We start from the raw sequence: 15,523 nt of genomic DNA, 5'->3' as shown, positions 1-15,523 counted from the left end.
AGATATTTCTCGAAGAAAGCATCCTCGTCAGATTCGTCCAGGCTTTTCCAACCCTTGCGCTAGAGAAAGGCTTAGAATGGTCTGTCGTAATTTCGGAATTATCGAGCGTACCAAGTTTTCCTGCGACACTTGCTCCCCTGATAGTTGGTCCATCGTCTTAGCCGCTCGATGCAACAAGGCCCAAAACCGTTTCAGGCGCCAGTGTCTACACGACGGGTCAGTATAACAAAATGTAGAATAGGAACAAAAGTTATTGTTACCAGACCCTAGGGTAGTCCTTATTAAAATCGCGAACGTACCGCACTGATCCAGATGAAGAGAAGGATCCGAAGTTATCGTCATTTAACGTCAGGCAGTTGAGAAGATTGCCCAACCCGTGGACCCCACCACCTTGTTTATGTAATGTATAGCCTGTGGCTACCCTGCCAAGGTGTGGCGAGGCAATGGTGGCTGAGAAAAATTCACGCAAATGCGTTCAAATGAGCGAGCGCATAATGCTGGAAGCATTCCTGATATTCTTGGTTCGGGAGATTATGTACGACACCCTTGAGAGGTGAAGTCGATGAAAGCTCGAAATTTTCCAATCTTCCCAGTCTTCCCCTTCTTCCCCGTCTTCCCAGTCTTCCCCTTCTTCCCAGTACCAATCTTACCAATCTTCCCAATCTTCCCAATACCAATCTTCCCAGTCTTCCCGGTCTTCCCAGTCTTCCCAGTCTTCCCAATCTTCCCAGTACCAATCTTCCCAATCTTCCCAATCTTCCCAATACCAATCTTCCCAGTCTTCCCGGTCTTCCCAGTCTTCCCGGTCTTCCCAGTCTTCCCAGTCTTCCCGGTCTTCCCAGTCTTCCCAATCTTCCCAGTACCAATCTTACCAATCTTCCCAATCTTCCCAATACCAATCTTCCCAGTCTTCCCAGTCTTCCCAGTCTTCCCGGTCTTCCCAGTCTTCCCAATCTTCCCAGTACCAATCTTCCCAATCTTCCCAATCTTCCCAAATCTTCCCAGTCTTCCCAGTCTTCCCAGCTCCCTCATTTTCGGAACAAATCAATGCCATCAGAGAGCACTTCTACCAATCGCACTAGATCGTTGCGGAAGAGAGGACGACGCTTAAGGTGCTAAAATTTCTTTCAAGACATCTGCTTAATCCCAGCCTGTATTCAGGATCGAAAGGACTAGGCCTGATTATTCTTCTGTTGTCTTTCTTTCATTTTCTCTATTCGCTTCACAACGTATTATCATCTATGCATATGTTCCTGTTCTACGAATCTGAAAAGTAAAAAAGTGAATTGAAGTTATTCAACCGCCTATCGTACAGTATTTACAAGCCCGAAGCTCTTATCGGGGACCAATGGTAAATATCGAATAAGCCAACTGATAAATCCAAATAGCAGACAGCGAAACTGAGGAATAAATGACAGACTATATAGTGTTATGATCAATGGTTTATCAATTAAGATGATGAAAGCCATACTGCACCTGAGAGGTCATCCATCCATAAGGTCCACGCATATCTGAGGCATGATGAAAATCAATAATACACATGTGAAAGCTCAGCTGGGCGACGCTGATTCTCGCCAGTAGCTGAAAGGTCATATAGAGAAGAGTGCACGAGATAAAGCGCAGTCATATTTGGAGCTCAATCACTATAGTATGTTCGTCGAACATAAGCTGTAGGCCTAATGTTTCGTGTAAGTGGACTAAAGGCATCGGTGCTGCCTGTTGGGGTGTTCTGAGAGATCTAGTGGCTCGTCGGGGAAGGTCGTTTTATAGATTTCGGTGAGAATCTTCGCATCGGCACGGAGGGTTGGCGAGATGTGTGCATTGCGGATCAAGAACTTGATTGTTCGGCGAAGGAGGCGCTTGAGCTTCGGGCCTTCGACGAGTTCTCCGAGTCCGGAGTGGTATACTGCGGCCAGGACGAGCATGTTTCCGAATTGGCTGCAGAGTATGCGGTTAATGAAACAATTACTGACCTGGGAATATGGTGGCACTTACGCATGAGCTGTGCCGAAGATATTGGTGACTACAAGTCGATCCTTGATGCCGCCGAAGGCCTCTGTACTCTTTATGGCAGATTCGACACAGATGACACAGCCTCGCCGAATTCTGGATGGTAGATCATCGAGCTTGACCTCAGGACGCGTCAAGCCATTGGGGAAAGAGGTAGTAGCCATTGGGGCACTGCCCAAATCACTCAGTGTCCTTGCCATGCCGGAGGCTCGGTGGCCGCCGGTAGGGACGGATGGAGACATCTGTGTCTGAGAAGTAGTTGCTGAACTCGTGGGCGAGTCAAAAGCGGCCTGGCCAATTGGGTATACGCGAGTGCTAGCGCGGCCAAAATGGAGAGCGCGATATAAGAGCGGGCGATGGATAATATACCGAGCACCAAAGTATTTTGCTCGCATGCGAGCAGCATTGATATCGTCGGAAATCTCTTGTCCGTCCTTCCAGTTCATGATGTCTGGAAGGCTGTTGCGCCAGAGCTCGAGGTTCATACTTAATGCTTCCTGGGCATTGGATGACCAACGCGATTCTGCGCCCGCTTCTATTTGATCGTTAGTAAGATGCCAAAACGTGTTGTATCCATGGCGATGGGGTTCGTACTCTCTACTTTATACAGGTCAGTGTGTTCAAGACCTTCCGAAGGTGGATTTGTGAAGAGTAGTACATCATAGTCAGAATGGGATCATGAACGTTATCATCCGGAAAGCCCAAACTGCGCTGTCCATTCGGAAGGCCCATCCGACTTTCTGAGCGAGAAATACCACTTGACGGGATATCAAGTTCGGCAAGAAGATCACTTTCTAGCTGCAGACGAGTCCAAAATGCGCAGGTGATAAGAAAGTAACACTGCTTTGGAAGAGGCTTTAAGCATCGTACAGTGGCCTTGTATTAACCCCAAGGGGTCGCAAGAGTGGGCACGAATATGGGACTCCCCATGAGGTATCGACTCGTTACATGGCGCGAGGCGAGCGTGGATGACCCAGAGAAAATAATGATCATGTTGGACCCAACCAATCCAAACACCTGGCCTAATTCAAGAACCACTGAAAACCATGGAAAGCCCAAATTCCTGGTACCGGGGCCGGATGGAATGTCTAGAGCACGCACAATGAAGTATGTCCCAGATACACCAAAGCTGCCATCCTGTTGACAAAGTCACTCTCGTAGCAGATCAACGCACGCCAAACGGTCTCATGCACGTCATTATCCCCGATACCCCTTGAATTTTAGGGTAGAAAGAGGCATGCATGCAGCCCCGATCCTGTCTCGCCTGCGCCCTAGCACCGACCCTAGGGTGAGTGGGTTCCTCGCGTACTCGACGGACATGATACCTTTCTTGGACGATGTGACTTAAACTTGAAAGTACAGCCTGTAGGAGTTATGGAAACAGAGTGGATTACCGATTGGGTCGTTCAACCTTGACCAACGGCCGAATTGCTGAGTTTGTGCGGTCAGATTGTAAGACTAATTTTTCGGGCCCAAGTCAATGCTAAAGGTCTTTGGCTGATACCTGCTTCTGGCCCTGCTCCTGGGAGACCGATCAGCGCCTACCTGGGCCCAATTTCCTATAATTAAAAAGGAAAATTGAGGGGCCTGAGTGCTCCAGCCCGAGGCCCTCTCCACTTTCACCAATGAGAATTGACCGGGTCCCCGGCCCATGTTCCTAGGAGCTGCGATGGCGATCGCCTTTCTGGTAAGGCTTTATTTCCCTGGTCCATGACCGTGGACACCGCATTGACGGTGGCGATCTAGATGTCGGGGAGATCAGACGTACGGTCGAGCCACAGTGGCGAGCGGAGCTCTTGCCCGCGTGGGACCGAGTGCTGGTCACAAAATTGCTTGGTATGGTAGAGCTTGAAGAGCTGGAACGGTATGGCCGTATCGAGAGGAGCGTGGAGCATATGGGCATGGCCTCAAGGTTAGTGTCTACCCTAATACCCCTTGCTAGCGTCGACACTAAATCCAGCTGATCTTACATATAGTGGCTGCTTCTCTGGCAATTTCCAGGTTGAAGCAAATCCATTCCACTCATTCACCTGCACCCCTGCCTATAAAGGAAGGCAGCAATACGTCGACAGCCCTCTACAGGTATACTTGAAACCTAGAATCGAGTGACCACCAAGCCTCCGAATCTTCAAACGGACTGACAGACGTTCGTACTCGCTTCTGTCGTGCCTTCACGCGGGTAAGTGCAGGCCTCAGGTCGATGGTTTCCCTCTCGTGTCTCGCCCCAGCTAAGCATCTCCTGCAGCTGGACCGACTCACCAGAAAGATCGTCGACAAAAACTTTGGGCACTCCCGGCTCTACTACAATCACCCAGACGAATCTATGGGGGACAAACAGATGCCTCTAATGACAGACATCTATACCGACGAAGGCTCCCATACCGACGGAGACTCCTATAACCCCTATACCCGCGAAGATTCCCACACCGACGAAGGCTTCCATACCGACGAAGGCTCCCATACCCACGAAGACTCCTATAACCCCTATACCCGCGAAGATTCCCACACCGACGAAGGTTCCCATACCGACGAAGGCTTCCATACCGACGAAGGCTACTATACCAACGAAGGCTCCCATACCGACGGAGACTCCTATAACCCCTATACCCGCGAAGATTCCCACGCCGACGAAGGTTCCCATACCGACGAAGGCTCCCATGCCGACGAGGAAGTCTATTTCAACTTCAGACAGGGCATGAATCCGGAGAGGGCTAATGATCTTTTGAGGAAGGGAGCTCAGATCGATAGAGCGAGAGGGCCAGATGGAGAAACGGTGTGGCATGCAGTCGTCAAGTGCAAGGACGAGTCTGTACCAATGCTGGAATGGCTTAAAAATCATTTCTCTGCGTCCTGCAATCAAATCACATCGAAAGGAGAAAGCCCTTTGATGTTAGCAATCTCCCTGGGAAAAGTCAAGACGGTAGAATGGCTTAGCCAGAACAGCGACCTCAGGTTGGTGAATCCTGCCAGGCAGCTGACAGCGCCTGAGATTGCTGCCAGAAGCCAGAGCCCAGAGAGTAGGGAGATGTTGAAGATAATGACGGAGATCATGGCGAAGATCGTGAACAACATCAAGAAGGAAAGCATAGCGGAGAGCTTGGAGGAGTGGGAGAAGCTAAGAGTACGAATTGACAAGGCGATTCTGGATGGTCTGGAGACTAAATCCAGGCGCCTCCAGCTCTCCATGTTTGTTAACCGCACGGGCAACCTATATTCTAAGCAGGCTTTCGACGACGACAAAAAGCGGCTTGGGGAAGTGGAAGGTCTTGCATTACAAAAATTGGAGTTACTTTACCGTGTGCTGGGAACGCCAGTTAATCATACTTGACTAGAAACTGTTGGCTCTCTGAACGAGACGACTGGGGGCCAAAAGGGTCACCTCAGGGAGGGTAGGCTCTGTCGCATGGTATCCTTCAAGCATTGTGTCTAAATTCATCTATCTGTCCGTGTAGTCTATTCCAAAGCAATTACGTTGACCCCACCCCTAGCTTCTGTCCGCGTATATTCAGTGGAAAGACTTCTCTCGAGGTTGTACGACTAATGGCTGCTTGGGATACAACAATAACCGCGGACGTATGCTAGCTCGGGAGGCTTCCACAATTGCTGTCGCATGGGCCATTGGCCCAATTCTTGCGTAGTAGCCCTGGCAGCGGTAGATTGACATTGACTATGCGCCAGGGGCACCCCAATTCCGGTCGATGGAACTCCCGAAACCACCGAGACCTTAGGAACATTAGCCCAGGCTCCCACTAGGCTGCATGCCCATACCTGGACAGAAGAAACAGTCTCCCCCACCCTCTGAAGGACATATGAAAACTTCACTAGGCCAAGACCATCCAAATATCATCTATTTGAGTTTCTTCCATATCCACCAAAGCAATTGAAGGAAGAATAAGACTGCTACCTGAGGTTGCAATATATTGAACTCATAGAGCCAAACAAGCGAACAAAATTTCCTTACAATGGGCGCAAGCGAATACCACACAGAGTCCGAATCCTGAACTCACCAAACCTGAATGGTGGCCGGCAGGTATCCCGCACAAGGAACCGGATCACATGTTAAAACCTGGTACGGCGTGTTCGGTGACGCATTTTTTTCTGTTGTACTCACGAAGCCAGACCGTGTAGCGTTGTTGGTACATATACTGTGCGAGCTGAAAGACAGCCATGGCATCATAGCGCAAAAGCTTCGACAAACCACTGCCAGTTTAGGACATGTTTACCCCCCCTGTCGAGAGGCTAGTGGTGCTAGATGAGATCTACATGGTCCGAGAACAGGAGGAAAAGTATCTTGCAGGAAAAGCGAGTACGTGATACCAAAGTATTCCTACTATACCGCTTACTCACCATACCAGGTATGGACACATATGTCTTGGTGGACATAGCTCGTTACCCGGTGTCACTTAAGACTTCCGAAGCCACTACCGCCGCGACAATATCAGCAAGCGAGTGGGATCAGTAACCCTCTCCCTCACGACCGGAGGAACAGACCTGCAAACACAGAGGACGCTCCCAGGAAGTACAAAGATTTCTTCTTATTTCGAACCCCTTCATCCCGTCCACCTATCTGTCTTCCCATGGCCGAGGTGACTGTCGTTGAATTCTTTCGTTCCTTTCCTTTTTCTGGTGGGCCTGGTGCAGGTCCGACACGTTATTCTATCCAGTATGGAGGAATTATCGTTTGAAGCAGAGGGCCTCGCAAGACTATCTACAGGAGAATTTTTGAGGTAGAATGCATTATCAGACAGGTGTACCTAAAGATGATGTGGGAAAGATGTTGTGCGATGCAGCGGACTCTGGCCTGGGACAGCCTAAAAGGTGTCCAAGGTTTGTATATACCTTTTCTCCCATAGCTTGCTCATAGATCTCGAACGTCTGATCTCTTATCCGAGCTGCTTCTGAAAGTCCCGCCAAGTATTCACTATAGTCCCAGTCTCCTTGGCCATCACCTGCATAATCCTTGTCCTGCCGACGCATCTTTGATCTGAGGCATTTTTCATGCTGCTGCCAGCCTTTCCAAATTGCAAATGGAATTCGGCGTGCACGTCCCTGCCCTTGGTGATCAAGTAACATGCAGTTCATCATAGTTCTAAACACCTCCACACTCTGCAATATCTGGCATTTGGCGATGATTTCCAGAGCTGTCTGCCCGGTTTTAGGATTCACTAGGTTCAGGTCGCTATGTTCGCTGAGCCAAATTGCCATATTCGTTTTCTCCAGGCGAGATGCGAGCATCAAAGGAGTTTCACCATCCCCATTTACCGTGTCACACTTCACAAATAAGTCTTTGGGAACGCAACTCAGCAGTTCCAAGGCCTCGTTGTCGTCACCGTAGTAGAGGACGACCGCATGCCACACTGTTTCTCCCGTCTGGTCCTCCCCGCTAGCTCAAACTCAGTGGCGTTCTGTAAAAGACCATGAGCCTCTGGCTTCCCAGTCCTCACCATATGGTAGCACTTCTTTTCGTCGGTATAGAGTTCTTCGTCGGTATAGGGTTCTTTCTTGGTATGGGATTTTCTCGCCGATAGAGTATTCGCCGATGATATGGGGTTTCTCGCCAGTGTAGTATCTCTGGCCGGTACCAGAGTCTCCATCGACATAGGACTCTGGTACTGAGGATTTCTGTTCATCGCGCATCAATTCATCCAGGGCATTGTAAGAGGGCTGGGGATGCCCTAACCCGTCGTCGACGGTCTTTCTGGCGAGCCCATCCAGCTGCTGAGGATGCTTGGTCAGGGCGAGCCATGAGAGGGAAACCATCGACCTAATGACTGCACGTACTCGTGGGATGACACGACAGAAGGAATTACGAACGTGTGCCATTGTGTTGGGAGTTCCGCGGGCTTGCAAGTCACTCAGCTGCTCGGTCGAGGCATGCGAAGACCTGTCGAGGTACTGCTGTCTTTCGGCAGAGGTGAGATGAGTGAATGAATGTTGCTTCAACCGGAAAACTATCAGAGAAGCAGCGACTAATCGGCTGGACGTAGTCTCGACACTAGAAAGGGGTATTGGGGTGAACTCTGCCCTCAACGCCCCCTGGCCATATGCTCCACATCCTCCGGGGGTGGCCTTATCAGTGCCATCACACAAAGCACTTAGGTGACTAGCGACCCGTTGTTCCACGCGGGCAAGGAGCTCCGCTCACCACGGTGGATCGTGACCGTATGTCTGATCTCTCCGACGTCTAGATCGCCGTATGGACCACTTCTGCGCTCATGAACTAGGGGAAAGTAAACCTTATCTGCAACAGGAAGGCGATCGCCATCACAGGTCCTAGGAACCTGGGCCTCCGGCCCGGTCAATTCTCATTGGTGAAAGTGGAGGGCCCCCGGGATAGAGCACTGAGGCCCCTCAATTTCATTTTTATTTCTAGGAAATAGGGCTCATGTAAGCATCTTGCGCAGGGGTCCATGATCGGCCTCCCAGGAGCAACAGCAACAGAGGACAGTACATGCACAAGTCCCTAACAAATTGGCTGCCCTGGATGCTTGCTGCACAAGAGCTTCAACATTGACTCTGGCCTAAAAAAGTGCTCATTACAATCTAACTGCGCACGCTTACAGTAGAAAACAAGCCGTTGGTAATCCACTCCGTTTCCCCGAATCCTATAGGCTAGGCTGGCAGGATTAGGTCGCATCGTCCAAGGCAAGGACCATGCCCGTCGACTACGCAAGACCCCACTCACCCAAGGATTGGTGCTAGGATACAGGCAAGACTAATCAGGGTGGCATGCATGCATCTATCTCGCCGATAATTGCAGGGGTCTATGGAATGACGACGCGCATAAGACTCCTATCATAGTTGTCCAGCGATAGCTCGGAGGCCTTGGTCCTGACTCCTGACAGTCATAGATAAGTATACGCCGAGAAATACAAGCGACTAGTAATACAGTAGTAACAGTACCATATATTATAACAGGTACCGTATCTGTGTATGGTAATATACAGCTGAGAGTTACCCTTTAAAATACTGTCGGAAAATACTGTTATATTACTGGTTATTTATTCCTTGGCAAATATACATAACTTTTCTTATACAAGGAATCTACTGTATAAATCTATACCGTAAATTACAGACTCCCTCCTGCAGCTCGAACATCTACGTATGCGCCTGTGTGAGACCCACATTCAGCAAACTAGACGTTCACAATCATGTAGGCAGTAACTAATTATACATGCTCAAGATTACTAAATGTGGGGCGACGGGTCCAGCACGGCAGGGGAGATCACAGTGTGGAGTAGACATTGCGCCTGACCCTTCATCAGGATGGGTGCGTCTTGAATCACAGTACTTATAGATCAAACCAATCACCAATCACCTCATAAACAGACCTACCATTTCATCCATCTAAATATGGGGATCTTTGATTCTTTCTCCGGCTTCTTTCAGTCATTGGCATGTCCACTCGCCTTGCATCGGCAAACTTTGAGCGATGTAAGCAATGAAGAAGCATGCACAGTGTTTAACAGCACTGCCGATACAGGCGGAATTTCCAATCTCGAGCCACAACGAGTGAAAGGCCTGCCGGGACCCAAGTACTCAGTGCCGAATACAATGAGTTCATCCCATTCTGCTCGCAGAGTACCTGCCTCTCCCACCAATTCCCATACCATTGAAATGAAGTCACAAGTTCCCACTCCTAAACGTTCTTCGACAGAGATCTACGGCAATGACACTTTCGAATCTAGCACCACAAAGCCATCAGAGAGCATTACACCACCCTCTGGGTTATCAACCAAAGATGCGTCAACTCAAGACCAGTACGGCGCAAGACCAGATTCCTGTACTCTAGGGATTTATGAGCCTGGTCCAAGCCAAGTGCATGCTATTCCTTCGTCTCGTGGAAGTTGTGAAATTCCAGGAATAGTACATTTGCCCTCTTTGGAGTAAGTCTTCGTAGTATGCCAAGAGTCAACGCATGGAGTACTAAATGAACTAGAGATTTTTCTACTTCTACTTCTGCGGACTCAAGTTCCGGTCGCAATATATCCGAGGCTTGTCTGTAGATAGCTGTCCCTTTTTCTTTTCTCATCCCTAAATGGGAAATTCGATTCAGATTGGCCTACCGGTGATGCTTCTGCGCACCAGGACTTAAGTTACTCCCCCATGAAGTCTCTACTGATGGTTGAAACCGAATAAACTCTTTCACGGACCGGGACGATGTTGTTTTTTAGGGACTTATATTAGACCATCGCTTAGGCACTCTGGACGGGAGGCCCTTGCCCTACCCGACCGTTTCAGGGCAGCGAGTAATATAGTTAATCAGAGAGAATCGGTATAGAACATGATGAGCTCAAATCTGTCCTAATCAGTCTGACTAGGCAGGTTTTCGGCCCCGGGAATCGACTGATATCTGACAAGACAAGGAAGGTCCCCGAGTTCAAGGCAGGTAAAAATATCGCAGGGGTGCGTCCTAGAGACAAAAGCAAGATTTATGAAAAGCTCTCTAGGAAATTGTTCCTATACCTCTTCAGATTGGCTAGAGAGGAATTACCGGCTCAAAAGGTCTATGGTATTTCTTTTGAATCAATTTCTCGACTGCTTAGTGAAGATCACTCTCTGAATACAGGCGCAGGGGAAGCTATACCAGCTTCGCCAAAGAGATGCAACTCTAATGTTGGCAACTGGGAACGATCTCATGATGCTGGTGGGTTTATAGATGATTCCATAGTAAAGATTCGCTGTTCGCAAATCCTAACTACAGGCCCAACTTGCATAGCAAACGCTGAGGAACAGGGTGATGGGTTAGGTTTATGGGAAATAAAATGTCAGGTCGAAGACGGTCGAGCAGGTGGAGAATGCGGCCTTAAGGACGTGTGAGCAGGCAATAAGCCGTTTAATCGGTCAACAAGGAGGCCTCGTTCAGAAATTAGCTCACGAAGGAGGTCTCGTTCAGAAATTAACTCACGAAGGGTTTTCATTTCTTTTTTGAGGTCCCGCACACGGTCCTTGAGGCGCTCCGTTTCAGACTTTTCAAACTTCCGCCGACGGAATCTCTGTGATGCCTCTCTGTTTGCTCTCCGCTTTTCAGCTTGGCTTGCAGATCCCGACTCATCAACAATGACTTCGATCATATTGAGCTCATTGCTGATACCCGCTGGCGCTGGGTCTTGTGGTAAGGTCGGCTGAGGGAGTATTCGACTCGGGAATACCCGCGGCGTGACTGGAGTCGGGCGTGCTCCTAGGGGACGCTGATGGAGAGCTGGCAGTAGGGGGAGGCGGCGGGCTGCTGTGCGGGAAGATTTGTTGCCCGCGATGCTATAGATGGAGTTATCTGCGGTAAGGACAAGGACAGAGCCGACTGGCTATAGCTCCGGTGACTGCCATTCTCAAATTGACCTCGCGGTGGCGCTGGTGGGTTGAAATGAGAAACCAACTCACAATGCCGTGGGAAGGATGATGGGAATGGCGGCTTCACGGGGCTATACGCATCCCGGGACAAAGGGTAGGCCATCGACGGTGATTCTGGAGATACACTAAGAGCACGATAGCCCTTACATGTTAGCTCATGATTGTTCCCATCTCAACATTCTAGGGGTCACGCCTACCACGGAAGAGAAAGGGTTACGGGGTCACCGGGGGATGGATTGATTTGAAAGGCACACTGATCTGGAAGAGGCTTTATGCGATACCAGATACCCTAGCGTTGACCTCAAGAACCACCAGAACAGTATGAACACGGGACGCTCTATGAGAAGTGAGATATCGATTCGTTATATAGCACGAGACAAGCGTGAACGATCCAGAAGGAAATTAATATCAGGCGGAGCCCAACCAATCAAAGCACCTCACCTAAGCCAAGTGCCACTGAAATCCACTGAACGGTTCAGAAGCTTGGATCGGGTCCAGATGGAACGTTTACGGCACGCACAATGGAGAGCGTCTTGGGCACACCGACGTTGCCGTCCTGTTGACCCAGTCATTCGTGTCATAGACAGACGCAACGCGCAACAAAACGGCCTCATGCACGTCATCATTCCATAGACCCCTGGCATTATAGGCGAGATAGACACATGCATGCAACCCCGATCCTGTCTCGCCTGCATCCTACCACCGACCCTAGGGGGGGGTGGGTTCTCGCGTAGCCGACGGACATGGTACCTTTCTTGGATGGTGTAATCTAATGGGGAGAGCCCAGCCTATAGGACTCCGGCATATGGAGTGGATTGCCCACGGAGCCATTAAAACTAAAGGTTTGGTTGCTGAGTGCGTGCAGCCAGTGTGTAATTACCATGTTCTTGGGCCAGAGTAAATGCTAAATCTTTTGGGTAGCAAGCGACCAGAGCAGCCAATGTGTGAGGGACATGTGCATGTACTGTCCTCTGCGGCTGTTGCTCCTGGGAGGCCGATCATGGACCCCTGCGCAAGATGCTTACATGAGCCCTATTTCCTAGAAATAAAAATGAAATTGAGGGGCCTCAGTGCTCTATCCCGGGGGCCCTCCACTTTCACCAATGAGAATTGACCGGGCCGGAGGCCCAGGTTCCTAGGGCCTGTGATGGCGATCGCCTTCCTGTTCTAGATAATCCTTTCCCTAGCCCATGAGCGCAGACGCCGTGATTACGACGATCTAGCCGTCGGGGAGATCAGACACACGGTCACGATCCACAGTGGCGAGCGGAGCTCCTTGCCCGCGTGGAGCCGGTCGCTCGTCACAGAAGTGCTTGATGTGGTAGAGCCTGAGCGCTGGAATGGTATGGTCCCATCGAGGGAGGACATACGCATACTTTATGGGCATGGAGTCAAGGATAGAATCCGCCCTAATACCCTTGCCAATGTCGACACTAAGTCCAGCTGATCATACATATAGTCGCTGCTTATCTGACGGGTTCCAGGTTGAAGCAGAATCCATTTCACTCACCTATTTCCATCTCTGCCCATAAAGGCAACAGCGCCTCGACAGGTCACCGCATACTTGAACCCAGCAGTCAAGCAACTCACACGCCCGTGAACTTCCCAACACAATGACTCACGTTCGCACTTGCTTCTGTCGTGCCCTCGCACGAGCACATGCAGGCTTCAGGTCGATGGTTTCCCTCTCGCGGCTCGCCCCAGCTAATTCCCTGCAGCTGGACCGGCTCACCAGAAAAGCCATCGACAAGAGGTTGCGGCACTCCAATTTTCTTACAATCCCCGGACGAATCTATGGGGAACGACCAGATACCCTCAGTGCCAGACTCGTCTACCGACGGAGACTCATATACCCACGAAGAGTCCCGTACCGACGAATACAGCCATATCCACGACGACCCCTATATCCACGAAGACCTCTATACCCACGAAGAGCCCTATGCCCACGAAGACTCCTCCTATACAGATGAAGGTTACTATACCGACGAAGGCTCCTATACCCTCGATGACTCCTATACCCGCGATGACTCCTATGCCCTCGGAGAAGTCTATTCCAACTTCAGGCAGGGCATGACTCCGGAGAGCGCTAGTGATCTTTTGAGCAACGGGGCTCATATTGACAGCGCGGGAGGGCCAGACGGAGAAACGGTGTGGCATGCAGTCGTCAAGTACCAGGAGGAGCCTATACCAATGCTGGAATGGCTTGACAAACATTCGTCCGTGTTATGCGATGAAACCAAGTCGAATGGAGACAGTCCTTTGATGTTAGCAATTCACCTGGGGAAGTTTGAGACGCTAAAATGGCTTAGCTGGCATAGCGATCTCAGGCTGGTGAATCCTGTCAGACAGCTGACAGCACCTGAGATTGCCGCCAGAAGCGAGGGTCCAGAGAGTAGGGAGATGTTGGAGATCATGGCGGAGAGCATGGAAGAACTGGAAAACTGGAAAGAGCTAAAAGACCGAATTGACAAGGCGATTTGTCATAGTCTGGAATATAGAACCCGGCACCTCACAGTCTCCATGCATGTTTATTGCGAGAGCAAGCTATGTGCTGAGCGGCCTTGCGTCGATCTCAACAAGCGGCTTCAGGAAGTGCAAGGTCTTGCGTTACAAAAATGGGAGCTACTTGAACGTATTCTGGGAAATCAAGTTAATCATACTTAACCAGAACCTGTTGGCTCTCTGATAAGACTGCCGGGGACCAAAAATAGTCACCCCAGGGAGGGTAGGCTCCGTCGCATGGTATCAAGCATTGTATCTAAATTCATCTATTTGGCCGTGTAGTCTCTTCCAAAGCAATTATGCGTTGACCGCACCCCCCAGCTCCTGTACACATGTATTCAGTGGAAAGACTTCTTTCCAGGTTGCGCGGCCATGGCTGTTTGGGATGCCGCAATAAGCGCGGAAGTAGGCTTACTCGCAAAAGCTTCCACAATTGCTGTCGTACAGAACATTGGTCCAATTCTTACATAGTGACCTGGCTGCTGCAGATTGAAATTGACTGTGCGCCGGGGCTGACATTTAACAACACGATTCCGGTCGATGGAACTCCCAAAACCACCGAGACCTTAGGAACATTAGCCCAGGCTCCCACTAGGCTGCATGCCCATACCTAGACAGAAGAAACAGTCCCCCCTCCCCTCAGAAGGACAGATGAAAGCTTCACTAGGCCAAGACCATCCAAAATACTATATCACCTATTTGAGTTTCTTCTATATCCACCAAAGCAATTGAAGGAAGAATAAGACTGCTACCTGAGGTTACATTTGGTACTTATACTGTTCTTCAGCAGAATTGAACGGTTTCATCCGGACCTTTCTCACAGGCATTACCTTCAAACCATAGGCCTAGAAGTGATAACGTCGACATTCCTGAGATTAACGATACTAATAGCCACCATGACTTGTGCATATATTATTCGTCGTTGCTTCTGCTCCTGTAAATACAACCAGCAGGCCCCGGAGGCCCTGCAAAACATGATTACGTGAGCCCTATTTCCTAGAATTAAAAATAAAATCAGCGAGGTCAGCCGGGGGATGTTGGAAACCCCGTTTGCTGACAAAGCGCGGCAAGTTCAGCCCCGGAGCCCTGGAGAGTAACTAGATGTGGGCCAGCCATTGACATTCCTGGCGCAGAGAAAGTTTACTGGCCTCCGCGCATCTGCATCTGCATATTATTGGAGCAAAGGGGCAAGGATGATATTTAAAATACGATATGGATGTAAAATATATGTAATACCGGATTATTCTACCTGGGCGATTTTCGTCATGAACCACTGGAGACATCACTCGCAGGTTCGAGTACCGATAATCGATCTGCACTAGGCAGTAGGTAATATACTGGAGATCGGGAAATCCCTATTACCCGTCATCCAGGATAGGCAGTACTGGCTGAATGCGTCGATCCCCGGTGGCCGTAATCATACCAGGATCCATCACTCTTACATCCCCCACCCCCAACACCGTCTGTCAACTTCGGCTTCTCTCATTTCGTGAACTCCACCCATGTGTACTTCAGACGAATGAATCAGGCTACTTTCCTTTGATACCATATCGCTGAAAGATCCTGCACCTCAGATCCACACATATATAGCCTTGACCTTTTGGAATTCCTCTCCTGAGCAGCCAGATGTCACTGTCTGAAGGCCCTGCACCGTCAGATT

General features: G+C 49.8%; 6 protein-coding genes across 6 annotated transcripts; 2 read left to right on the top strand and 4 right to left on the bottom strand.

The window, feature by feature from the left end:
* Positions 1-531: 531 nt before the first annotated feature.
* On the bottom strand, positions 532-1,032 carry cgnA (collagen triple helix repeat protein; the record flags this gene model as incomplete). Its single annotated transcript, XM_058479159.1, has 1 exon — positions 532-1,032. One exon carries the CDS (start codon positions 1,030-1,032, stop codon positions 532-534), a length of 501 nt encoding a protein of 166 aa, XP_058325727.1.
* A 665-nt stretch (positions 1,033-1,697) lies between these two features.
* On the bottom strand, positions 1,698-2,495 carry N7468_009863 (fungal specific transcription factor domain-containing protein; the record flags this gene model as incomplete). Its single annotated transcript, XM_058479158.1, has 2 exons — positions 1,698-1,938; positions 1,996-2,495. The coding sequence occupies 2 exons, from the start codon at positions 2,493-2,495 to the stop codon at positions 1,698-1,700; spliced, it is 741 nt and encodes a 246-aa protein (XP_058325726.1).
* Positions 2,496-4,138: 1,643 nt separating this feature from the next.
* On the bottom strand, positions 4,139-5,097 carry N7468_009862 (uncharacterized protein; the record flags this gene model as incomplete). Its single annotated transcript, XM_058479157.1, has 3 exons — positions 4,139-4,311; positions 4,375-4,828; positions 4,876-5,097. The coding sequence occupies 3 exons, from the start codon at positions 5,095-5,097 to the stop codon at positions 4,139-4,141; spliced, it is 849 nt and encodes a 282-aa protein (XP_058325725.1).
* A 1,128-nt stretch (positions 5,098-6,225) lies between these two features.
* Positions 6,226-6,472, top strand: N7468_009861 (uncharacterized protein; the record flags this gene model as incomplete). Its single annotated transcript, XM_058479156.1, has 2 exons — positions 6,226-6,316; positions 6,366-6,472. The coding sequence occupies 2 exons, from the start codon at positions 6,226-6,228 to the stop codon at positions 6,470-6,472; spliced, it is 198 nt and encodes a 65-aa protein (XP_058325724.1).
* Positions 6,473-7,404: 932 nt separating this feature from the next.
* Positions 7,405-7,833, bottom strand: N7468_009860 (uncharacterized protein; the record flags this gene model as incomplete). Its single annotated transcript, XM_058479155.1, has 1 exon — positions 7,405-7,833. One exon carries the CDS (start codon positions 7,831-7,833, stop codon positions 7,405-7,407), a length of 429 nt encoding a protein of 142 aa, XP_058325723.1.
* Positions 7,834-13,020: 5,187 nt separating this feature from the next.
* On the top strand, positions 13,021-14,025 carry N7468_009859 (uncharacterized protein; the record flags this gene model as incomplete). The annotated part of the gene is made up of 1 exon (XM_058479154.1): positions 13,021-14,025. The coding sequence occupies one exon, from the start codon at positions 13,021-13,023 to the stop codon at positions 14,023-14,025; it is 1,005 nt and encodes a 334-aa protein (XP_058325722.1).
* Between the last annotated feature and the right edge of the window lie 1,498 nt (positions 14,026-15,523).

The sequence above is a fragment of the Penicillium chermesinum genome (genome assembly GCF_028974085.1).
Source record: "Penicillium chermesinum strain IBT 19713 chromosome Unknown utg000008l:1.0-1752722.0:1.0-1753981.0, whole genome shotgun sequence".
Taxonomy (NCBI): Eukaryota; Fungi; Ascomycota; class Eurotiomycetes; order Eurotiales; family Aspergillaceae; genus Penicillium; species Penicillium chermesinum.
Note: the sequence above shows the minus strand (reverse complement) of the source record. Positions and strands in the feature narration are given on the sequence as shown.